This window comes from Haliaeetus albicilla, chromosome 17 (genome assembly GCF_947461875.1).
Source record: "Haliaeetus albicilla chromosome 17, bHalAlb1.1, whole genome shotgun sequence".
Classification (NCBI taxonomy): Eukaryota; Metazoa; Chordata; class Aves; order Accipitriformes; family Accipitridae; genus Haliaeetus; species Haliaeetus albicilla.
In genome coordinates this window covers 12,650,944-12,676,949 of record NC_091499.1, presented here as the reverse complement: position 1 = coordinate 12,676,949, position 26,006 = coordinate 12,650,944, and the positions used below count along the sequence as shown (strand labels likewise).

General features: G+C 39.4%; 1 protein-coding gene across 4 annotated transcripts; it reads right to left on the bottom strand.

Annotated features, from left to right (window-relative positions):
- Positions 1-281: 281 nt before the first annotated feature.
- CASP8AP2 (caspase 8 associated protein 2) lies at positions 282-25,899 on the bottom strand. 4 transcript variants are annotated; one of them, XR_011328416.1, is made up of 11 exons: positions 24,813-24,920; positions 23,556-23,631; positions 22,363-22,443; positions 20,487-20,587; positions 19,221-19,295; positions 17,859-17,974; positions 12,663-15,163; positions 7,170-10,131; positions 5,259-5,358; positions 2,801-3,304; positions 282-1,535 (listed from the first exon to the last, which is right to left on the bottom strand). XR_011328416.1 is itself a non-coding variant. In XM_069804858.1 (10 exons), the coding sequence occupies exons 2-10, from the start codon at positions 23,602-23,604 to the stop codon at positions 3,248-3,250; spliced, it is 6,042 nt and encodes a 2,013-aa protein (XP_069660959.1). In that variant the 5' UTR covers positions 23,605-23,631; positions 25,309-25,899; the 3' UTR covers positions 282-3,247. The 4 variants fall into 4 exon arrangements, 3 of the variants coding, with proteins under 3 accessions (XP_069660959.1, XP_069660958.1, XP_069660960.1); XM_069804858.1 differs by lacking the exon at positions 24,813-24,920 and adding an exon at positions 25,309-25,899 and having other exon boundaries at positions 282-3,304; XM_069804857.1 differs by having other exon boundaries at positions 282-3,304.
- Positions 25,900-26,006: the final 107 nt, after the last annotated feature.

The following is a 26,006-nucleotide window of genomic DNA, read 5'->3' as shown; positions in this document are numbered from 1 at the left end:
CAGACCTATTTGTAAGAGCAAATTGGAGTAAGACTCTCAAAGGGCTGCCAGGTACACTCTCTCACTGGAAAGGCTTGGATACAAAAAGGTCTTTCTCCTCTGTAATATTCCACTCAACACTAACCCAATGTTTCTAGAAAAGAAAAGGAAAGTTGAACGAACTTCATAAGTGGTTTAAAGGTTTTATGTAGTTTGTGAAATTGTCCATTTTCTGATCCAGTCATGTCCACTAAGAAATAAGCTATATGTATTTGGAGCAGTAATTGCATCAGAGCAGCAGCTGATTGCTTCCATGTTTATTGGCCAAAACATCAACATAGCTACTCATTTATACAAAGTAACGGAAGTCAATTTTAATGCTGCTTCACAGCATTTGTACTTGTCAAGCCATTAGCCAACAGTTCCAGAAAATGTTTTCATTTACCTGAGGTTTCACAAATAAGACTGTAGATTTACATACAGTACATTTTGCATATATGTATCAAAATTCTTGTTGGAGACATAAATTACAAACAATGGTACAAAACCACTCCAAGCCAACCTTTGTTCAACAAGAACATATGTGTGTGAATTTTACAGTTTTATTTTTTGCATTACTCTTACAGTAAGCAAACTATTTAGTTTATACAAAATAAACCCAGAGTTTTATATAGTTAAAAAAATCATCTTTGGCTAAACAAAGCTCTCTCTATTTTTATACATATATTTATATATATACACACATCAGATATTTTACATGACCACGCAGGAACCTGTACACATACTTAAAATAGACAGAACATTAAAAAAAGTTTCATAATTTACAAAAAAGGAATCCAAGTCAGAACCAAACCAGTCAAACCCCGCCACCCCTATCACCTGTACAGATAAGAAAGTAAATAAACACAGACAAGGAATAAACAACTTTGTAATAAAATACTGCCTGCTTCTTTGAGACAGAGAGGAAGCACTTAAGTGCAGAGAAACTACTTCCCTCAGTGCCTTCAGTACTGTGCACATTCTGATCTCTAACGATATGGTTAAAAGAATACTGTTAGTAGAGCCTGATTTTTCCACAAACATGAATGCTACTCTGCTAACTGACTACTCTTGAGAACAGATTCAGTTAGATTTAAATCTCCAAAAAGTACACAATTGCCACAAATGTTCATTAAGAAAAAGCATGGGTAGGTATACAAATCCCCCCCTGAAATCACTAGGTGCTGCTGGCGTAGCATGGAAGATGACACTTGATCATCAAAAGCAAACGTTTTAGAAGCAAGCACATAAGATGGAAGACTGCCAGAACTGACATCATCACCTACTCAAGTCATTCCTTGTAACAGTTTCCAGAGCACTGCCTAAAACAAGGATGACGCACTGTTTGGCAGCATGACAATCCATTCCATAGGTCACGTTTACAATACTCCAAAGGTGTTGGTGGCAACATCACTGACAAATTACCTGATGGTTTATTAGAATGAGAAGTCTGTCCCATTCGTTGGAGAGGGAGCAAAAAACCATTATGCTGAAACTGAAGAAGTGGTCATTGGATTCTGAAAAAAAGCCAATTTAATCCAAGTTGAAAGGCAATGCACTAAGGTGGGGCTCTTAAATGAAGTCTAACTAAACGTAGCAGATATTCTGACTAAATACAGCAATTCCAATCCTCAATAAAGAAGAAAAACTCAAACATCAATGAATTCATAATACAAAAACCTGTGCAACTTCCAGGAATGTTTCCCAGGGGAAATTAAAAAAAAACAAACGCTTTTTAGAAATTTGGGATAAAGCAGCAATATATGAGATATGTGTGTCTATACATATATATACATACACACTTTTAGTATGTACTAGTAAAACTGGAAGCAGTTATAAGAGTTCTTTAAAATAGAACATAATGAATTTCTAATATACTAAACAATTTGTAAAGATAGATACAATTGCTGTCAAAACATGCCAAGTTGACAAGCTTTTGAAACTGCTTGTTTTTACAGAAAAGTTTTTCTCCTGGTTAGTAAGTATAAAGTCACATTTTATAAAACTGTAAAGGTCTGTTTCTAAATTAATTTTAAAAAGACAATCACTTGTCAATTTTTATATATATATTTTTTAAGCAAAACATAATGTTCATTATGTTGAAGACCTAAATTAAGTACCTTTCCCAGATGTAATCTGGAGCAGAAAAACACATTAGCCTTTTCCGACGCAAAAAAAAATAAATTAAAAAAATCCAATACATTTTTCACAGAAAAAAAGTCCCAACTATTCAAAATTCAATACTAAGTCTTTTTAAATATCATCAGAACTGCAAAATGTTTTTAACTACAAGACAGTTCTTTGTAAATTAGTACTCATTATGGCATTTCATGATTTAAAAGAAACTGAAAAACTGGTCACTGTATTAATGACTGGCTTCACTCTCTCACAGAGGTTGGGACTCATTTAATTTGACTTCAGAAATCAGAAAGTTAGGGGTCTAGACTAGGCAACTGGCTTAGGTTTTCTCCATTGTCAAGGACGACAGATGGGTATCCTCAAAGAGAAACTCATTCATCTCTGTTGAACAGTGGAGTCATTAGAAATGGCTTAGATAATGTGCTTAAAGTTGAAGACAAACCCTACACTCCATGCCAGATTCTCTCCTTGAAACCTACTATAAGCAACTGAAAAAGCAGCAAGAATCACCTATTGCTTACCATCAGAATCCAATTACTAGATAAGCAGCTTTTGGAATCATTGCTATCATTGCCCTGCCTTATTTTAAAAGAGAAAGGCCTAACTTCTTAAAATATGTTTCAAGGTAACCAAGATGACATACCTGTCATTTTCCAGGATTATCCACCAACTGGATTCCAAAGCACTCTTATTTTTTAAAATCATAGTTTGACATCGCCATACGCAGTACTTCTGACAAGTTAAGCAAGGGCCACCATTTTCACTTGACTGCATGTCCTTTTCTTTGCTTATAGAACACATTTAACCAACAGGGGATGTCACCCCCTTGAAGTGATACTGCTCCATTTGTACATGCCCATTCCTTCCTAGCCAGTTTGTATGTAAAGTTCCCTCTGTGTTATTCTGACAAAGCACTTCAGAGGAAACGTGGACAGGGAAGTAAGTAATTAACAGTGCATCAGGTTTACCAAACTTAGTATTCTGACTTGGGTACGTCCCACTAATCCCATCATTTGAATGCAGTGGTTGTAGTCCATCACTGCTGGTGACAGCTAAAACCCTGTAACCATGAAGCAACTTGGTGGTAAGTTTACTTGCACTTGGATTTCTTGAACAGCTTCATTAACTGCTTGAATCTTTCTGAAACCTAATGGAGGACAAAAAAAGACATATCATTAAGGCCCCACACTTCCATACCTACCAAGAAAGACTGATCTGATAGCATAAAGTTTTTTAAAGAGACCACTATTTTGTTTTTTATTTGCTTCCAATAAATTTTAGTGGGAGAATTTTAGGAGCACTATTAACAAGTTACTTGGATGTAGGAAGTCTTCCTATACATCTGACATCCAGAACAGCCTTCAGGTTAACCAGAGACCTAGAGCCAACTACTGGTTTAACACAGGTTCCCTTACAACAGGGAGGAAAAAAAATGAAGGCTTCAAAGTCAATTAGACTTGAATTTTGCCAGGTGTAATTGTGAGTAACATTCAAATGTGAGGACAAGAGCTTATTCTGTACTCCACAAAAAGCACAGTTTATTGGTTATGTTCTACCCTCTTGTACAACTGCTGCTTCAGGTATTTATGGGTCATCATGGAGTAATTTCCCTACTAAGGATTTTACAAAACTGGTCTGTAGATAAGAGTCAAACATCTTTTTGCTGAGCTGTCCTGGTTTCAGGTGGGAACCGAATTAATTGTCTTCCCAGTAGCTGGTACAGTGCTACGTTTTTGAGTTTGGTATGAGAAGAATGTTGATAACACACTGATGTTTTCAGTTGTTGCTAAGTAGTGTTTAGACTAAGTCAAGGATTTTTCAGCTTCTCACACCCAGCCAGCAAGAAGGCTGGAGGGCATAAGAAGCTGGGAGGGGACACAGCCAGGGCAGCTGACCCAAAGTGGCCAAAGGGGTGTTCCATGCCATGCAATGTCACATCCAGTATATAAACTGGGGGGAGTGGGGGTGAGGGGATCGCCAGTCAGGGACTAACTGGACATCGGTCGGCAGGTGGTGAGCAATTGCATTGTGCATCGCTTGTATATTCCAATCCTTTTATTATTATTACTGTCATTTTATTAGTGTTATCATTATAATTATTAGTTTCTTCTTTTCTGTTCTATTAAAGTGTTCTTATCGCAATCCACGAGTTTCACTTTTTTCTTCCCGATTCTCTCCCCCATCCCACTGTGTGTGTGTGTGGGGGGAAGTGAGTGAGCGGCTGCGTGGTGCTTAGTGGCTGGCTAGGGTTAAACCACATGAGCATAGCTACAGCTTACATAGTGACCTCATTCAATTGTAAGTTAGTATTTCTTATTGCTATATGCATATTGCTATAGTGTATCTATCATCCACCAAATACCTAACCGGGAAAAGTGGCATAAATGCACAGATAACACTGTTTTATCCAATCATCCACCCCAACAGCTTCTAAAACCCGCAAAGACTCTGTAACGATACAACACAACATCCTAAAAGCCAAATTCTGAGCACGCAGGATTTCCTAACTTAGTCAAATGGGTGCTTCTCTTTTTAGATTTGCAGGATAGAGACTAAGATAGAAATTCAAGAAGAGTACAAAGTTATATGCAAACCTCTGGAAATATTCTACATCAATTTGATGTTTGTGTCTTTTGACATTTCTTAATTAAAAAGTGAAAGAAAAAATGAAACATTTTCATTAAAAACGTCTCTTCTGCAAAATCTTGGTATTTTTTTTTTTCCAGCTCTAATTTTAATCCTTTCCTAATTTATTAAATGTGTGCAAAGGCTTTGGGCCTCTCCAAATTGCCTTTCTTTATCTAAGTGCTGATTCAACAATAGAAACAATCCTGTTGCTCCTGGCTTATGATTGGACACAGCAGTTTCAATGTACCAGTTAAACAGGTTACTGAAGAATCCCTGGACCATAATATCCCTATAATGTCTATTTTTAAAAAGTAAGAACTGGGAGAATCTAAGATTCTTTTTCAAGAACCCCCCAACAAAAGACATGAGGAAAAAACAACTCCAAATTAGCAGATGTCCGAAGTTTTTTGTTCAACTACAATCATAAATGTAGCAACATAGTTGTTATCAAATATAAGAATGATAGCACCTACCTGATTTGGGCTTTTGTTCAGCCTAGTGGCTAAGGAAACAAAGGTTCTGCTCGACGGTCCTTTTCTCTGACATTCCAGTAAAATTTCCCGGTCATCATTTCTATAGCAAAAATGCGTTTTAAAAATATTAATACATATATATGTGTATATGCACACGAACAAAACCACCCCAAAACATATGGGCATATATAAAATTCTGAGTATTTCCAAACTACGGAACATGAGTTCAAACAGCAGCAATGAATTTATGGATGATCCTCCCCTCTACCAGCACAGAGTAACAGAGTCATTATAAACAAGTGGTAGTGGAGATTATGCTACCCTATTAGGAAGGGCAGGATTATTACAACAGAGTTAGCCCAAAACCAAAGTCATCAAAAGAGTTTTAAACTTCTGAAGCTGACGTTTAAGCTTGAATTGAAAAGAACTCAAATTCAACAGTAGTTCTAGGCAGACCTGCCTCACTCTGCATGGCTAGGTAGCAGCTGTCACCTAAGGCCCACTGTCATTCGAAGATGAAACAGAGACGTGTTTGACTTCTGTAAGTGGCTTAATGTAACAAACACACTCAGAGCACATCTACTGTTCACATGAGAATAAAGGACCAGGAGTCTATTCTTAAGTGTGTCACCGATTTGCAGTTTGTCTCATTAATGAAGTTAGGTATATGTAAAATGTATAAAGACACAGTCATTATACAGCAGCTACTATGTATCTTTGGTTGAAACCTGCCACATTCCAATAAGTTATATTTAATTTCCTCTATTTCAAAGACAAATATAATGACTAGTTATTTAAATAAACTTTTTTTTTGCATAGTTCAAAGATGGATGAAGACTGTGACACAGAAAACCTAGTCATATTCATAAGGAAAACTGTAATAATCTCTTCCAATCTCATTGGTTTGCATGTTAAAAATTGTATTAGCTTTCAAAGTCTTTTTTCTGTGAAGTAGTTGATTTTCTTTGAAAATGCTACCTAGAAACTTACTTTATATCTGAACTATTGTTCAGAAAAGTCTATCCTGAAAATTTTAGGAGTCCCTTTATAAAGTGTTGATTATATCAAGTTGTAGCAAGAACAGCAAAACCTGCTAACTACAGTTTCTTAAGGATAACAATACACAATAACTTGTATCTTTGACACATACCATCACCTCATTTGTCACCCACATCCTACTAACTGGAATATATGGGCTGAATGGTTGACTAGTACATTTCTGCAGATTGAGCAGTGTAGACCCTAAAACAGAAAACATGTTTGCTCTCATGCCTTCTGTCAGCGGGGGAAATCTTTAGCTGCTCTCCTTTACCCAGTCACCAATGCTTCCAAGCCTTGCAGGAACATCAAAGACCTGCATCCCCTACCAAGCCTGGCTGGAATTTTTGGACAGGAAAGGAAATGGGCAGGGGAAACAAAAATTACAGATAGTGCAATATAGTAGGTCTTGTTACCTTAGCCTATAAGCTTTAAAAACAAAAGCAAAAAGTACTCTTGTTTTGGGAGACCTGGGTAAGCAATGTAATTAGTTATGATGTATGGAAGTCACCTTCTTTAAGGCAAATCTGATTTAACCTACCTAAGAAATGACTAAAAGTTGTTCTCTTCCAAAGGCTGCTAACAGGATTACATGAATCAGTTCATCTCTTAAATTTGTTTTCCCCTGGACAACTGTTATAGAAAATGGATAAAATACACTTTGGCACCTTTCAGTGCTACTCTAAGAGAAGACATCAACCTCATAAAGCCATCCTCCACAGATAAAGGAGGCTCCCACTCCACTATTTACAGGATGTAGAGCTACCAAATAACTTCAGCCACCAGCTAAATATCCTTTTCTTCCCACTTTTCAGTATATCATGTAGTTTAAAATAAACCTAGAACAATCAAACAGATCAAATCAGAAATTACCTCGTCCAGGAAACTACTACTTCTCCCTTCTTTTTAATGATGTTTTTGGCATACAGACTAGGTGATGATGCAGATGAAGCCAAAGGAGAAGAGTCTTTGTTCTGCTGCAACTCATTCTTCTTACTGGAACATTGTTTGGGAGCTGAATTTACCTCTTCAGACTTCACATCACTTGTATCACTCCCTTCACCTGCTGATTCAGTTTCTTTTCGTTGCCTTTTTGAGTTGGAATTCTCTCTGACAGCCTCCTTTTTCCTTTTTTTACTAGCTTTATCATCTATACTTATCTGGCATCCTACATCAGTATTTGAAGTGGATTTTGTTTCAAAATTACCTTCACCTGCCACAGTCTCATTCGAAAGCTCTTCCGTTAAGTCTATAAATGCATCAGAGCACTCTTCCAGTTCTTCCTTTTTATCACCGATTTCTGAGTTTCCTGTAGAATTTTCCTGAGTCCTGTTATCTGCAGTGAATTCCACCGCATGACATGAAGTTTCACTAACAATATCATCTGTTAAGTCTATGTATGACTCTATACCGCATCCAGCAGGAAAAGAAGCTTGAGATCTAACACGCATTTCGTTTATGTTTTCAGATACTTTCAATTTGTGTGCCTGAGGTTGCTCAGAGCCTTTATCCGGGCTTTCAGTTTCATGGCTCTCTGTGTTTGAAGATTTTCTACACGGTGCAAGCAACCCAGCAGTTTCTTCCTTTCCAATACTATTATGTGACTCTCTTAGAGGCTGAGGTAAGGCAGGATTTTGTTCTTGTCCAGTGCTGACATGAGGCAACTGATTTGTCTTAACCAGATCTGGTTTGAGAGCTTCTTGCACAGCAGCTGCTGTGGCACTCTGACTGTCCCTTTCTTTTTCCCCACTTCTCATTTCTTCTTTTTCAATCTTGGTTGAGGATGCCCGTGCCTCCTTCACTGAAGCCACCTGATCAGATGCTGGTGAGGTAGATGGCACCGCACGCCTAATCTTTACAATAAAATGATCGTTGGATTTCTCCATGATCACTGCTTGCATTGGTAGGCTGGGGCGACACTGAAAACCAGGAGCAACAGGCCGACTTGTCCACGATGAAGAACAACTTGATTTACTGCTTGAGTTATCAGATTCTAAAGCCAAATGAATGTCTTGTTCAGTGGCATCCTCCTCTTCAAGAAGGGCATCTTCACTGTAATGTGCGCTGAGAACACCCTCGGGAGTTGAGCTAGAATTATTCTCAGGTTTTAGGAAGCTGAGGTGAGCATCTGATTTCAAAGGTGATGGAATAGTTAAGGAAACAGCCAAATCTTCAAGGAGGACAGAAGAAACAATTGATTTATTCTTTTGTAAATTGCATTCATCTTCTTTGCATGCAGCTGCATTTGTAGGAACCTCAAACATACAGCTTTCATCTAATACATCTGGATCAACAGACATCTGAAGCCTAGATGCTAAAGAGGGAGCTCTTACAGGTGAAACAGTAGGTGAGGTAATATCCTCTACTGGTCGAGATCCCACACAAGCCTCCTTTGGAGCAATCTCTTGCACCAGTCCAGCAGCATTACTTCTGCATTTATGACTGTCTAAAAACTGTTTTTCTGGAGTCCTGAATTCCCACTCATTTCTGTCAATATTGCCACCATTTTTTTCCAAGAGATCAGAACCTTGCAATAAGCTTTTGAAAATTTCACCCATTTGAGCATCACTTACAAGATTAAACGTAAGACTGGATGCTTGTTGTTCTGTGAGAAGCTCATAACCAAGATCAGACTTGTTAGCATCTCTGGATAGCTGGAATCCTTCCTTTTCATATTTTACACCCTTCAGTGGAGTGAGAGTGCTTTGCAAATTATTCTCTTTAGAGAGGTGCACTTTGGTTTGGGAATTCCTCGTGTTATCAATGGAGTTAAGACATTTTGTAAAGGCAGTTTTTGGCGCATCTGTTTTATTTTTCTCATGGTGACACTTACGTCGTTGATAATCCACAATTTGCTTCGAAAGGATATATTCTTCAGGCTTTTGAGATCTGGGTTTCAGGGACTTTTTTCTAGATCTTTGCACATAATTTTTATGACTGATCTTGTATTTTTGCTTTCCTGCTCTTTCAAACTTCCCTTCCTCACTCTCATTTCCCACATTTCCCACATCACATAGTTTTATTATAATTCTCCTTATCTTTTCAAATAAGTAATCAAGTTGTTCATCTACAAATTTCCATAACTGTTTTTTCATATCTGATACTTGTTGTTCAAAAAGATGGTCCACTATTGCATTCTTTTTAACTTGCTTAAGTTTGGATTCTATAATATCACAGACATTCAATTTTAATGTCTCACCTAGTGTAGACATCTTGGAAAAGTTCAAGTATTTTATTAATGATGTAAAATTTATGATACCAGATTCTATAATTCTGTGAAAATGCTGAACTGGGAAGTGTACCTTAAACTTCATATAATTTTTCCTCATCTGTTTTCGTATAGCTCTTAGCATCTGCATGATTTCTTGTACATTTGAAGGCTCAACAATAACATGAACTATTTTTTCAAGACAAGCAATGCTTACAGTTTTATTTTTCTTCATATCTTTCGAAGATCTGAAAGTCTGATTTTTATGCCTCTCTCTGTTCTTCTTTGTACTTACTTTCACAGAAACAAATTTTCCATTATCTTCATTGCAATGCACAGGTTTATTCTTTTGATTCTGCGGACTGCTGGTCAAATTTCGTGTCTCAGGAGAAGCTTTTGGTCTTGACTTTTTTGTCTTTTCAGAGCCTCTTTCTGGCTTAGATTTTTCTTCATCTTCATCGCTACTTATGATTTCTCCTTCTTCTATTTCATCTGAAGAGATACTCAGCTGGGACTCCATCTCTAAGTGTTCATCAGACATGCTAACTGGCTTTTGATTTTCTTTGTTTACCTCCTTTGACAAATTCTTTGAGGGACAGACGACAACCGTACTTTCAGGAATTAAATCTATAAAAGAAAAGTTTGCTAATCACCATAAAGAATGCAATTATAAACAGACATTTTCAGAAAAACCTGGAAGATTCTCTTCTGTAAAGTGACTGTTCAGAACTGTTTGTCTGAAACTGCCAACAACAAGCTATAACAAGATTGGGTCATTTGCTTCAGTAGCTGCTAGTTTAAGGGATTTTTCTGAGCTTCAAAGGGCCAATAAGACCTCAACATTTCACCAGAAACATGTGATCTCTCTCACAAATATATTCATTGAAAACAGAAAAATCTAGCAGTTTCCACCAGTTTTGAACTTCTTTCCATTTACTTTAACAAGTTTTCTGAACACTGCACAAGCTGAATGTTAACTTTAACATCATTATGGACTAACATTTACATACAATAGGTGGCTTTTTCTTTTAACAGTTTCACAACAAAAACAAAATGAGAAGAACAAATGACCTACTAATGTCTGCATTCAACTATCTTTTCCAAGGCTGATAAAAAGGTTGAGTCTTTCAATAAACTGACCTACTAAACAAAAAAGAGTACTAGGCACTGCACACATGATAAAACCCCTATTTCAGTTTTTGATGCATTTAAGATGACCAGCACTGTAACTAAGCAGAACAGCACAAAAAGCTTTTTTTCTTAGAAATTTTGGAGAAAGCCTCCAGTTCAGGCTCCTGAATGACAGGAATGAGGAATGACATATGTGAGAGAAAAGGCTAAAGTTCTGCCAAATGTAGTACGCCTTACTCTGCCTCACAAATAAGTTTATTAAATGTTGTATATTTTTGAGATATCATTAAATATGTATTTAATCATTATTTAAAATTCAAAACATGCTATTTTGTTAAGAAAAAAAAGCAATTACAGTTAGCTACAAAGCAGCATGTTACAAAAGATGAAAAGACAAGGTCATTTCCATTGTACAAAAATTCCACTGAAGTGCGTATGTATTGATTAATGAGATTTGCAGTTAATTTTAGGCTTGCTGGGCACTCTAGTTAATAAACCACTCATGTTCAATAGCACATAGATTAGACTGCTTAATGACCTCTAACAAACATTTAATCTCATAAAAGATCATATATAAACTCATCTCCATAAAAAATGAACTTGTGGTTTAACGCTTCAAAGCAACATTTGAAAATGTTTACTTTATACAGATTCTACAGGAGCAAAAACATATTCTATCACTGCCTCCATTTCAGTTCTGCAAGGATCAATACCTTCTCAAACTAATCACTTCAATATTTTGACAAACCAAAGTATAAAATGAAAGTGGTCAAACTATAATATTTATATATGTACCCTTGTCCTGCAGAACAGCAGAAAGGTGAGTACTGAATTTCAAGGCCAAGAGAAACTATAGCCTCCTGTCAATTTAACCAATGCAGAACATTTGACACCTATCATTCATTAGATCACAAAGACAACTAGGCTTCTAACTTCAGAGCTGAAAATCACTGCTTTGGAATTTAGTAGCAAGTTCTGGACAGGATGGATTTGTCTAATTAGTAACTCAGGGAAACACTACGAAATTAGAAAAATACTTTTATTTCATGTTCATCTACTCTAATCCCAAAACTCTCGTGTTCCCCCAGATATTTCAAAGAACATAAAGTACTGCAGGAATGAAATATAAACTGCTAAAGGAATTCACACTTAAGAGAGTAGCTGTCTCAAGCACAAGAGACAGAATTCCAGAGTAAACCACACTAAGATTTCCAAAAAGACATAAGTATTATGGTCTGAAATATAAGAAAAAGGATTTAAATGCCACTCTACCATTCCGCTTCTAGTAGGAAATCTATCCTTCCAAGAAAACTTTTTAGTAGTTGCAGCAGGACATTACAGGAAGTTAAATTCACAGAAGTAAAAGATTTAAACTTTGGGTCACCTATCTTCTCTTCCTGTGAGTGCTCTCATTGCATTTTATCTCTCTGACATCTTATTTAGGAGTTAGCTCTTACTTCATTAATGATAAATCCTAATGTCCTATTTGTTTTACTTTTCCCCACCGACTGACTCACAGTTACAAAATATATATATAAAAATTCACACTGAAATTAATTCAAATGGAAAGCACAGCCTTCTCTTAGCTGACTTTCCTAGAAATTAAGTCTCAGGTACTCTCCAGCTATCTCACAAATAAATACTTGAAAGAATATGATCCTAAGTAACCTTTGCTGCTACAATTTCAGAGAAAAACCTAATGAGACCTACTCAGACCTAACTGCAATTAAGAAACCTATATGTTGGGTTTTTTTTAAAGTTAGTATGTAACTCTTATTTCAACCACTTATCTGTCAGTAGTGACAAACTCCAACTTTTCTAGCAGTAATGTTCAATTGGCTACAGTCCTGGCTGCACTGTTAAATGGTTCCAGTACAAACAAAAAGGACCACTGAGGCTTATACAGCTTAAGAAGAAACAATCTATGCTTTTGAGAATGCAGTTAAAAGAAGTCATTTCTGCTTTCCATGAATGGATCTTCTTAGCCTTTATGTAGAAAATAAATTAGAATATACATAAACAAATACCTTTGTTATAACTCTTCACAAGACCTTTGCAGGGACTTTCCATCTTAAGTGCTTTAGCCAAGGGTCGCATTGGACTGTTCAGTGGGCTGATTGCCTTTGGAATATACCTCAAGTGATTGAGATCAATACTCAGTATTGAGCTGTCATCATCAACAGGAACTGGGTTAATCTCTCTCTCTTTAGTTCTAGGATACATCTCACCACTAAGAGAAGATGCTGCAGTACTGATTTCAGTTAGGTCTGGCTCCAGATCACAAGCATTCTGGTCAACTAATGGTTCATCCTTATCGGTTAATGTAGTTCCGTCAAGTGACCGAGATGTACTCCTATTCATTTCACAGATACCCTTTTCCTCAACGGGACACTCAACATCTGCAGCCAAGTGATCATTGTCCTTCACTACTTCCATTAAAGAGTCTGGTTTTGTTTCACTAATATCATCTGTCACATCACAGGACTCCAGGACACCAGAACTTTTGGCTTCCAAGTCAAGGTTTTGAGAGCCATGTTGGTCTGCTGAGCTTTCTATGTCAGCAGCTAGCCTTGTTTTATCTTCCTCTTTCTTCTCTGTTGTGGACTCTGGAAGGGCTCCCATACTTTCACTGGCAGGTTCAGACTGTGCCACTTTTGCTGCTGGTACATTATCATCCTCTATGACGCCCACTGTCACAGGCAAGTTTTCACACTCTGCCAAACTCCCTGCCACCTCCAGGGGCAAAGATGCAGGGCGATTCAGATCCTTCACTGCCACTGCTGTTGCTGAGGCTTCCAATTCAACATCACAAGCCTCTGCTGCTTCTGACAACGTTTCAGCCTGCATCTCAACAGGAACCAGTACTTCTGCTGCTCCTGGCAAGGCTTGGGGCTGTACCTGACCCACTTCTGCTTCTGGTAAGGTTTCTGAGCTCATTTCATCAGTTGCCACTGCTGGCAATGCTTCAGACTGTGCTGGGTCTGCTGCTGCTACTTTCAAGGCTTTATTTTCAGAATTGACAGAAACAGGCAGTGCTGGTTCCACACTGCTTTGAGCTGTGCTGTCCAGAACTTGTAGTGTTGAATTAGTTTGCTCTGTGGGACCACAGTTAATAGCGTGGGCAGAATCTAACAGTTCTGCCTGCAGCATGAGCTCTGTACTTCCCTCAGCAGTGGCCTGTTGGGAAGGTGGTTTAAATCCATCCGTTGGAGAGAGACATTGTTTCTTAGCAGGAGAAAGAGTTAAATTTAGCTTTTCCATAAAGCTAAGTTTTAAATCTTTGCTCTTTGTGCCAGTGTGATCATCTTTAGTTTTGGGAACTTTACGGTCTTTTAAGCTATCTGCTACTCTGGATGTTTCTTCTAGCTTATAGGACTTGTTTCTCTCACTTTTTGCGACATCTGTACCTTTCTTGGATTCTTTTGCAGATTGGTGTGATATCTCTTTTGCAACTCTTCTTTCATTTCTAAAATGTCTATTTTCATCCTGATTCTCTCTTTCTCTTTTCCTTTTTTCTTCAGTTCTGTGTCTTTCTGATTTGGAATGTGCTGTTTCCCATTCATACCTACTACTATTTTCCTTCAAGCGTGCATATTTATGCTCTCTGCTGTTGGAATTAGGTGAAGTCCTTCCTTCTCGAGCAGTATGATCATTTGCTCCCCTGTCTCTCTTGCAGTCAATGTCTTTTCCTTTTCTAGACTCTTCCACACGACATTTACGTGATTCATGAAGACTCTTTGAATGTTCATTCTTTGAGTGTGGACTGCTCCCTCTACCAGATCTCCTTGGCTGCTCTTGTAGCTTTTCATTTGTTTTTTTTAGGCCAGCATTTTTTTCATCTTTATCGTGTGTTTTAATGTCTTTTTTTAATACATTTTGTGATCTCTCATCAGCATACAATTCACCTCTTGTTTGAAATCTGTCTTTACCAGTAGTTTGTTTCTCCCAGGAAGAAACACCCCTTTCTACTCTTCTTTCTATACCTGGACTGCATTTGAGTTTCACACTCTGACTTTTTTGCTGCAACTCATTTTTACTGGCCTTCTCTGAAAGGCTTTTCAGCTTTTGCTGAGGATCTGAATTCCCCTCTTCACTGTCACCATTGCTTCCAGTGCTCTGATGTACTTCTCTTTTGTATTTGTTGACATTTCCCCTACTGTACTGTTCATTACTTCTAATTTCTTTTCTTTCCTTTCTGTTATCCTTGTTGGAACTATGGTCATAGTTCGGTAGACATGTATGAGTACCATCGTTGCAGAGCTCATCGGGAGGGTATCTCAGTAAATATGGAGTGTTTCTTTTTTCAGAGCTAGACTTCCCATTGTCTGTATTATGAGATGAGTAACTGTGGTATGTATCTTTTAAACAGTCATTTTTCATTCTATGCTCCATCTTTATATTGTCACCTAATTCAGAAGGTCTGAATTTAGAATCTTTTGTTTTACACATCTCAGAGCACCTTCCATTAGTTGATCCTGGAAGGTATGTTCTGGTGAAACTACTTCGATGATTGGGAAATTCTGATAGCCTGTTTATAAAAAGAAAAAAAAAAGTTACATTATTTTAAAATGTATTTAAACATAACTAAAGCTGAACTGCAATGAATCCATATATCTCTAAAAAATTTTCATGCTTTCTTTCAGCTTCAAGCTGAAAAAAAGGTGGGATAAAAATAGAAATTTAATAGTTTCCATTAGCACATAGAAAAAGAATGCAATTTGTATACATATTTTCCAAATGAAATTCATCTAAAGAAAAAGCAAGAACTGTGGAAAAATACTGTATTTGGTCTAATTAACAATTTCAGTAATTCAAATTAGTATTTCATTGTCCAGCAATAAAAAGCCTTTCCCTATGAAAAAAATTGTTCTTTACATCATTAGTGATTTTAAAAAAATAATAATTAGAAAAAGAGCAATTCAATAGTTTACTATTTGGTAAACTGGCAGCCTAAAGAATAGGTATAATGTGACTGTTTACCCAGTAAGCAAATAAGTTACCATATTTGGAACCTGCTGCAAGCTACAGAAAACAAGTAGTCAATTACAATAATCAAGCCTCATCAAGGCCACATGCTACTGCTGCAAGGTCATCATAATAAAAAGAAAAAAATTAAATTAAAAAGGGCACATGTAGCCTGGATGGCCTGAACTCTTACTCATTACTGACAGAACTTGTCAAAGTTGCCTCATCAGAAAAAAAAACCCCACACAAAAAACAAGCAAACAAAAAAAACAAATAAAAACCCAAACAAAACTCCCCCAAACAAAGAAAACCCCCCAAAAAACCCCAACCACCAAAAAAAAAACCCCCCAAAAGAAACAGGCACTTTTCTGTCATATTCAGCAATTCATTAAAATGACATGATTAAAGACAATGGCAACATTCTTAAATACTCTCCGCTATCTAAAAAGAATGATTGTGTCTAATCCATACAGAGGGAAACATAAGTAAAAGTCACACCACCAAATGATGGCAGCAAACCACCAAATGTATGACTCTCTTTTTAGAGAGTCAAGGATGAAGTGGCTGCTACACACAGACATTTGGTTTTGGCCTGAAATTCTACGCTGATTCAGCATCCAGTTGTAAGGAATCACTTCCAAGGGCAAATAATAATTCCATATTTATCTCCAATACAAAATGGGGTTAGTTTTGCTTTATAAAATTGAACACTTCCTATGGGCCAATACAGTAAATTTAAATACGTAATGATCAGCTTACACAACTGGCTCTACTCCAAAAATCTGACATTGTGATGTAAGCTGAATGTTGAACTAAAACAATGCTGCAGCTGTTGCAATCCAAAACCCTTTCCTATATTTCTGTTGAATTTTGAACTATACTGACAAGTTTTTTCCATGCTTTAGGCTGGCTATTAAATCTGCATACATGTTTGATGAATGTAATTGTATCCAAGTGGGGTTTTGGGTTTTTTTTTAAGTTTCTTTTGATTTTTGTTTTTTGGGGGGGTTTTTTGAGATAAGCACTAACAATTCCCCTCAAAGATATTATCTCTGAAGTAGTCTTTACAGAGAGGGAGATTGTTTAAGATGAACTAATTTATTATAGACCATGCAGCAGACAAGGTGTGCTTCTAAGACTTCAGAGTGCCACCTTCCCCACAATTTTCCATGATGGATGCCTCCAAAATACCTAGATAAAAATACCTTGTTCATAAATTTTCATCACTTTCAGAAGGTATTGCAACGGAGTTTGTAAACTCTTTAACGAGGTTGAGTATGCAAAATGAGAAAGTATTTTTCAAACAATTTAATTTGAAACCCAGAATACTACACTCAGAGATGTGCAAATGACAGCTATTGTGTTAAAGCCAATCAGCTGAAAGAATTACACATATTAAAACCTCTTGACCTCCATCAGATCGTATCTGGTAATTTTCTGTATTTATGAAAAAAAAAAAAAAATTGCATAGTTAAAATGCATACTCTATAGCTAGCTAGAGGCTATAATGTCAAATGAACTTCTTTATGACACCTTTTGGAGCAAGAAAATATCAAATGGTCAAACTGAAACACAAACAAACCATTGATGTGGCTGATGTCACACAAGTGACAAGCAGGTGACTTTGTGATAAGCTAGGGGTCCTGAATCTTGGGACTCCTGCTCTGATTTCAAGTGGTTCAGAAACCTTACATTCAGATACTTTCCCATCTATACTTCAGTATTTTCAACTCCTTGCAGTAAGACTAGTAGTACACAGAAATTACCAAGAATTCTCTAGCTGCTATCCCCCACCACTGGAGACAGGGCTTTCATATCTTGCCATGAAAACACTACATAGTCTCTTTACTTATTTTCATTTGTTGTGTGAAAAGTTCCATGGAATTCATGTCTGAGACCATAAAACACTAGTTCTGAAGCCGAACTGTGTAAAGTAATATCTGCTTTGAAACATGCAAGATGGTTAGATAACCCACCAGGAACGGGCAATTAAACAAAACAAATGAAAAAAGAATTCAGGCAAATAGTCACCATTTGGATTCCTCCTTGTTTTCTTAACTAGAAACCAAAGACCTTATCAAGCAAAGAAGATACTTATCTACTTCCTCTGTACCAGTACTAAACCACACAAACAATTCTTTACTAAGTAATGATTTTCTTCATTAGTTTTACTTAAAATACACATGAAAGTTTCTTACAAGTCTATAAACATGATCAGACAAAAAGCATGTTTCCAGTTCCACTGAACTGAACTGTACCTTTGATGGAGATTACTGATTTCTTCATCCTTACGGTTAATTTCCACTCTTGCTGTTTTGATAAGTGCTGAAATGTTCTTTTTGAGAGCTTGGTTTTCATTCTGTAGGATGACATTCTATTTTAAATATACATCAAAAAAAGAGAGCAACAGAGAGAGGGGGAGAGAGAAAAAGAACAAGAATTAGCTTGGGTATCCAAACACGTAATGAAAAACAGTGCAAGACAAGCATTAGAAAAAGTCCCTTTGTATGCAAACTGACAGTAAAAGATACAGAAACTGTTCTGGAGAAGTCAGAATTAAGTCAGAACTATTGCGATCCAAAGGAGCTCTTTTTTTTTTTTTTTTTCCTTCCTTTTTTAAACATCACTCACGATTAGGCTCCTCTTTGTGTTCCTAGTAATTTTTTAAGATGTTTTAAGCACACAATTTATTAAAACTGAAATATGCCATAAACCAAGTAAGTATAGAGCTAAAAAATTATAATCCACCACTTTACTTCATTCTTTCACTCAATTTATTGTTTTCCTGGTCACTGTGTCAAATGAGAGATGCAGCTTTTAAGTACTTTCAGAGAAAGAGGGTAATTTTATTTCTTTCAAGGTATCAAAATCAACTTTGGGTGCTCTATCATTCTAATATTTCCCGATCTGATATTCTAGAACCCTATGTGTCAATCCTAGAGATAGTCCCTTCTCTTAATAATTGTTCTCAGCAAAGCCTGCTCAGAAAGGCAGACAAGCTTTGCAGAAAACAATACAAAAGTGTCACAGGGCAGAAGCTGCTTACCATTGCAAAGCGTAGAACCTTTGGGACTTACCTGTAATACACAATAGAGCATATTGCAGAATTGCCCAAGATAATGTGACTATATAGAATGGCACAGCATGTAGATACTAGCTCAAGTTGAAGAGCAGTTCAGCCTTATCAAAAGGGCACTATGCTCAAAGCAATGCAGACATCCTCTTCTAGTTCTAATGACAGCTCAGGTACCTTTGCAACCCTCTCCCTAGTGCATTAAAGACCTATTTTTTAAAAAGCAAGAGAACTGGATACCTTTCTGATAATTATTCATGTGACATGCTTTTTTTCTAATTAAGGAGAGAGAAGATAGCTTTTAAGCAACTAAAGCGTTACTGCACGCAACATCATGAAACAAGTGAATTTACCTAGTGATTTTGTCAGTAGGCTATCCTAGCAACTATCATAGGCGGAACAAGCTCCTAGCACCTACAGAGGTGTTTTACTAACCATCCACACGATGGATCAGTTCTGGAAAGCATATAAAATTAACTCTCTCTCAAAGCAATATTCAGTTCGCTTTACATAAATCATGACAACGTTGCCCTTTGAACTACAGTACCTGTGCCTGTATTTCCTTAAATTTCTTCATCAACTCTTTGATTTGCTGCTGACATTTTCCATATTCTGCCTGCAACTGTCAGAGAGAAGAATTCACAGCACAGAAGTGGACTTAATTACACAGAAAAGTTACTCCAAAGATTTATAGTTAGTTAACACAGTAATGTATATTACAAAGCTCTGCATTTTTTTCCAGAAGTAACATATTAAAGCCATATTAAAACAAAAAGTTTCAATATGCTCCAACAGGTATACAAGTCTCTAAAACATCACAAACACTCAGATAAGAGGAAATTTATGTGTGCTTGCCCAACAGTAATAGGCTAGAGAGTAACAGGAAGCCATATTATTGTGAAATTAAAGACATGATTATCAAGGAGCAGGAGTTCTCAGAGCCCTACAGATGCGGACTTGCTTGTCAGATTTTATATAATACAAAACAGATAAGGAAAAACACAACAAAAAGTTACTACAAACAAGCCTGGACTACAAAAATAAGACTGCAAAGGACATACTCCTGTTGAGATCACAAAATCAAATAAAAAACATTTGGCATGAGCCCTTCTTTAAAAGTAGATGGTGACAAAACTTTCACAGAAGAATGGACAACTTCCCTATTATCAAACTTAGCAGTCAACTACTTTGAAACTTTCAAAGTGACATTTTCATCACCGAGTAGACTCCTGGAGGTTTTGCTCCTGCTTCTTCTATAGTGCATTATATCTGTGGATGTCTGTCCCTTTTATGCCAAAGCTCAAGTTAGTTAAGATGTGTCTTATGGACCAGGATAGGTGATGCTACATGAGTAAGTGATCTGCTGGTTTGCTAGAAGCAGTTATCATCTTCATCTTCTCAAGGACATTTAATGACATGTAAGATTAATCCATGACCTATCTGCTTTAGTCTGGTAAAATTTGTTGGGAGAAACGTCAAGACTAGCTTTGTATCAGACGTCTGAACAGATATTTAACTAGAAGGAAGTTACGGTACATTTTCCTATAATGTAGCTGATACATGAACCGCATGCAAAGGATGTTAAATGAAAACAGACCATGCATGTCACAGAGTGAGAGATTCACTTATTCTGATAAACGTGTTGGCATAACAGTTTATTAGCACACTCTTGTTTTTTACTTACTTAAAAACAGTTTCCCTATTTTTCCAATAATGTGAGCATACTGACAACATTCTTTGCACTTTACACAAGAAAATTTGGAACAAAAACCCTCCAAAACACCAGAATTATTTTTGTCACATTAGTACACACCTCATTGTAGGATGCTTCCTTTGCAGTCCCTTCTTCAATTAATATCTCATCAAATAAATTTAAGCTGTTTCCAGCTGGTGTAGAATTTGGAGCAGAATTGTCTGTAGAAAGAAAACCACACGATCTTATCTGGAGAAATTCCTACGCTGAATTTCAACATTTATGTTAGTTTTACTGGAAATACTTGATGCAATTTATATAGACATAAAAAGTGACGATGAAAATTAAAGTTCAACTGAAAATACTGTGTTAGAAAAATTAAGATATACAGGACACCTAACAACAAAGATAGGTGCATTTTATGACTGTCTAATAAGTTGTTTTAGGTCAAAGGAAAACTAACTCACAGTAAATCTACCTAATTCACAAAGCAAGAAGGGCTACACCTTAGCAGTGATCTGAGGTTCCACAATTCCAGAGCCACTGGATAGCAGAAAGCTAGAATAAATATGTACATCCTACAATACATTCAGCTTTTGGCCAGACTTCACATTGGAAACATTTGCAATTGAAAAATATTATTGAGAAGATTACTCAGATGCCAATGACCCACACATTCACAAATACAGACCAACTGATCAGAATCAAATGGCATTACTGTTAAGTTGGTATGAGGTTGAATACCATGCTGCTTGTGTTGAATAAATGTTCTTTGCTGCTTTATGTTCCCTCACAAACGTAAACTCCCTAGCATTAGTTCCAAAGAAATTAAAGAAAAACAAAAACAAAACAAAAACAAAACAAAAACCAACCCAACACCCAAACATCCCAATTATTTAGATAATGGTCCTTTTTCCTCAAATACACATCCACCAAATGTTCACCAAATACACATTACTGACAGGACCTGACTAACGGCATCCCTGAAATATAGATTCATTTGCAGACAAATAAATGAAGTTAGCTATCAAAGCTGCGCTGCAATCCTTTGGACAATACCATAACGCAAAGAGTTATTAACACAATGCAAGATGACATGCAAATAACACCTGTATAGAGCAAAAATCTCACCAATCCTCTTCTCAAATTTAAAAAAAAGGATCCCTCCGAACTAGACTATATAAAATGTTTGCATTGTGTTGTTATTCATCCTTGCATCTTTTACCTTTACTAAACAATGCATCTCAGTATGTGAAACACAGACTTAGAGAATACTTTTATATGCTGTAACAAATACAAAGTGAAAAGAGAGAAAAAGATGTATAGATGCTTTATGTCTGTAGGATATAGCATAGCACTTCCAAAAAAATTCAATGGCCTTATAGTAGTAAGGGCAGTAGAGAAACATTTGTTTAAATACTAGAAACAGCATTTCATTAAACAGTACACTAAGACTCCTAAAAAAGAACATGTGCTGAGTCAATTTCTCTCTTCCCTTCAAAGAGGTTAAAAGAGGAAATTAATTTACATTAGCATGTGAAATTATTGAGAAAGTAACAAAAAGTTAAAAGGATCTACCGAATGTACTGTATCAGACAGAAAGTATGTTTTGGAGCTCTCACTGGGGATTTAGTCATCAGTGACTGTTGGTTCTGGTCCTGAAGCTACTTAAAAACCACAAAATAAAGGTGGTTCTTCCATGGTAAAATGTCCTGTATCAAGGCACAGATAGAATAGCTAAGGTTTCTCTGCTCCCCTTTATATTACAAATTCTCTTAAAATAGCCAGTATCACATGAAAACTATCTTATAATCATTCAGCTAATGGATTTAAGAATTCTCTGCTGTATTTATAGAGTGTAACATATATGTTTTGAATTTAAACAAGCAGCTCACCAGCTACATGTAAACTTACAGCTAACTGTTGTTTTACTTGAGACCAGCCTAAGAAGCACAGAGACTCTATAATGCCAAGCAGCAAGATACAATCAACCTACCAAGGACTGTCAAACCATTGTCCAAGCCATCGTAAATATCCACCGAGCTCTCATCACCTTCCTTGAAAGGGGAAGCTTCGACTAATGCAAAAAAAAAAAAAAAAAAAAAAAAGAGCCAAAGTAAACATTTAGTAAGCTCCAACCTATTACTTTCCCATAAAGTGAGTGTAGCTGTGATCCTAGACCAGTGGAGAGTAGTAAAAGTAGTAGCACAGAATTTTACTCAGCCAGCTACTGCTACTGTGGAGAAAAGATCTTTATTTCACCAGTAAGCAGAGAGTCTTGTAAGATCAATACCCAAATACTATAACAACTGTGCATGAAGCAAATGATATGGCTTTAAGTACAAATAAATTTTAAAATTATAACTAAGTCAACTTGATCTGAATTTGAAACTGTTTTCTAGAATACACTGAATACAAAAGTTATACAACTCAGAAACAAAAATAAAAGAATTAGTATGATAAAGCCACTACTGTTAAAAGAAACATTTCTCACTAAACAGAAAGTATTGTAACAGTCTGTATCACAATTCAAAAAATTTGCTTTAGTATTACCATCCATTCACACACTAACTGGTTCTGTAAAAGTATTTTAATCTAAATTTCCTCAGTCTCTCTTCATGTCTTTTTCCAATGCCTCACCGCTCTTGTCTCCTCTATGTGAATCTCTCCAGTTTGGCAACAAATATTATTACTATAAAGAAAAGTATCAACATCCACACTCCTTCTGAGGCTGGGAATCTCACAAATATGCATCAATCAACTGTGGAGCTGGAAATAATGTTAGAGTACCTTGATTGCTGGTACTATACCAGATGATAGTGCATTTGCTCTTACAAATAGCAAACAAAGGAACAATCCTCCTAACCATACAAATACACTCTTCATTAAGATACAGTGAAGGTTAAATTATACACCGTAAAACACAGGGGAGAGACCAGTTCCAGGCATCCCCTCAAAACACACTAGAAATCCAAAGTACACAGTTATGGTTTAAAATCCAAACTTACTAATAGGATACAGCTTACAATGATACTGTGCCAGGACCATTTAATTACAGTTCAAGCTCATCAGTGTTTGTCCCAACTTAAATTGTTTCCATTTTGTTTTCTAAGTTATTTTTGGACCTATTTATTTTGATAAGACTATGTTACTTCCCTGCAAAACAGAAAGTAATCTAACACGTCTTACCACCATAGCGGATATCAAACAGTCCCAGTCCATCCTCATCTGCTGCCATGATACAAACTCCCTATGGCTTCCCCATCTATGAGTAAAATGTCAGAGGAAAGACAACAGGTTAATTGACAATTTCAGAACAACATCATAAGACAGAAGCATCTTGAAATAAGCCAATTACACCTGAGCTACCTGTGGCCCCTTCTCTTCAACAAAATCCAACACTAGAATGAGAAAACTCTTACATCAAGATAACAAATGTAGAGCTCTATCAAGAAAAGTAAGAAATTATCTGTCCTGTAAATAAGCATTCTGAAGAAGACCTTCAGCTGTATCTTTTATTTGTATGCGTCGAATAAAGCTCCTAAAAAGAAATTTCGGTATGAAAACAAGCACCGCATTCTATGAACAGCTTATCTGAACCTATATCGTAAGCAGTTAAAATACTCTGATTTGATAATTCTGAGTTCTTCTCTGCTGACCATTTAAGAGCAAGTTTCCCCCGTCTGACACCACCAACCAAACCAATAACGAGCGGCAGCAGCCAAGAATCAGGTTGCCTGCCAAGGCGCAGAGCGATGCTCAGACGATGCTCGGCCACAGGACGCACAGTATCCGCCACGACAGCTATCGCAGAACGACTTTACGAGCACACGCGCTTGTGGCACTGAGACACGAGCACCTCCGAGGCGAGAGCAGCAGCCTGCAACACCGAGGCACCCGCTGCGTCGAAAAGAAGAGCTCGGGGAAAAAAAAAGCTCGGGGCAAGCGGCGGCACTGACTAGTGCCGAGCAGCAGCCTGCCAGTCCAGAGCCAGCGGCCCTACCCCACTCCCCAGGCCTCACCCTCCCTGCACGGGCGGGAAGGGGCTCCCGCCCGCCCCAATTCCTGTCACGGCGGAAGCGCCCGGGACCTCCCGGGGGTCAGGGCGGGACAGCCGCCGCCCGCGGCCCGGGAGCGGCACCCCAGCCGCCCCCGCCGCCGCCCGGCTGGTACCCCGCGCCCAGCCGTCGGCGGACCGGGGCGGGAGAGCTGCGCCCGCGGGGAGGGGCCGGCAGGGCGGCGGGAGAACCCGGGGTGGGCCAGGCCGGGCCGAACCGGGCGGCGGGATCCGCGCAGGGCTGCCGGGGGAGGGGGGCGGCGCCCGCGCGGGGCGAGGCGGCGCCGAGCCCCCCGCCGGGCCGGCGGAGGAGGAGGAGAAGGGACGGAAGGGGAGGGAGGAGGAAGGCTCCGCTCGGCAGGCCGACACGGCCCCCGGCCCTCACTCACCGGTCAGCCGCCGCGCCGCGGCCCGCCGCCCCCGGCCCGCGACACCCCGCAGATCGTCGTCGCCGCCGCCGCCGCCACTGCCCCGCAGGCCGGGCGCCGAGGAGGCGGGGCTCCCGGGAGCGGCAGCCAACGGCCGCAGACGCACGGCGCGTCCCCGGCCGCGACGTCAGCAAAACCCGCCCCCCGGCCTGAAGCAGTTGGCGCCAAAGCGAGGAGCGTGAGGCGGCCGCGCCCCGCCCCCTCGCCATCGCCCCGCCCCTCCCCGGCCGCGCGCCCCAGGCTCAGCCCGGCCCCTTTCCTCCGCCTCAGGCGCCCGGCCCCGAGCGCGGGAAGTCGCGCTGCCCCACGGAGGCCGGGCCGGGCCGGGCAGGATTCCACCCCCCCTTGCAAAGGAGGCCCGTGCCGCGGCCTCCCGTAAAGGCTGTGGCGGGGGGGGGGGACACGGGGCGTGGACTGTGCTGGAGGGCACAGCCGCAGGAGTGACCCGTTCGCTCACCTGGTGTGAGTTGGGCGCGGAGGGCCGTGCCCCGCTGCTGCGGTGGGGTGGCCGTGAGGCAGCTCCGACGGCTCTCCCGGGAAGCCCGAGGTTCAAGTCCGGCTCCCGCCCTCAGCGAGCCCGCTGTCAGACCCCTCTGGAAGCATCGTTCGTGCCTTACATCCGCGCTCGGGCTTCGCCGGCTGGCTGCGGCCGGCCAGGCGAGTTGGGGAGGGTGACGCGGAAACGCTAACGTAATGCCGGCCGCCTTCCTCCCGAGCCTGAACCACCTGTTTGGGTTAGTCACCGCCCGCGCTCCTCCTCGGTCAGGACTCCCGGACTGCTGCCGTGACCTAGATTCGAAGGGCTTAAAGGCGAGCCCCGTGGCTTGCGGCCCTCGAGCAGGCCCGGTAGAGGCAAGTCCCGTAGCGGCAACGGCCGTTAACGCTCCGGGAAGCAGGGAAGAGGCAGGACGAGGAGGCAGCGGGGCGCGGGGAGCTTCCAGCGCCCTGAGGAAGCGGCAGAGAGACTTCGCGCCGCTGCCGGACGGCGCCCCGCAACCGCCCGAGGCGGGGAGAGCGCTCCGCGGCGGGGGCGGCTCCGGGAGACTACACCTCCCGGCGTGCAGTAAGGCGCCCGCTGTCCCGACGGTCGTGCGCCGCGCGGAGCGGTGCATGCTGGGAGCTGTAGTTTCGCCCGGGCGCCGTCACGGGCGAGGC

Bases quoted from the DNA above. Each gene is read 5' to 3' on its own strand.
- CASP8AP2 (XM_069804858.1), bottom strand. From the start codon at position 23,604: ATGGCAGCAGATGAGGATGGACTGGGACTGTTTGATATCCGCTATGGT. The intron at 15,164-17,858 runs GTACAGTTCAGT...TTTTATAAACAG, and splicing joins ATCAGTAATCTCCATCAAAG to GCTATCAGAATTTCCCAATC. The intron at 3,305-5,258 runs GTAGGTGCTATC...GTCCTCCATTAG, and splicing joins TGAACAAAAGCCCAAATCAG to GTTTCAGAAAGATTCAAGCA.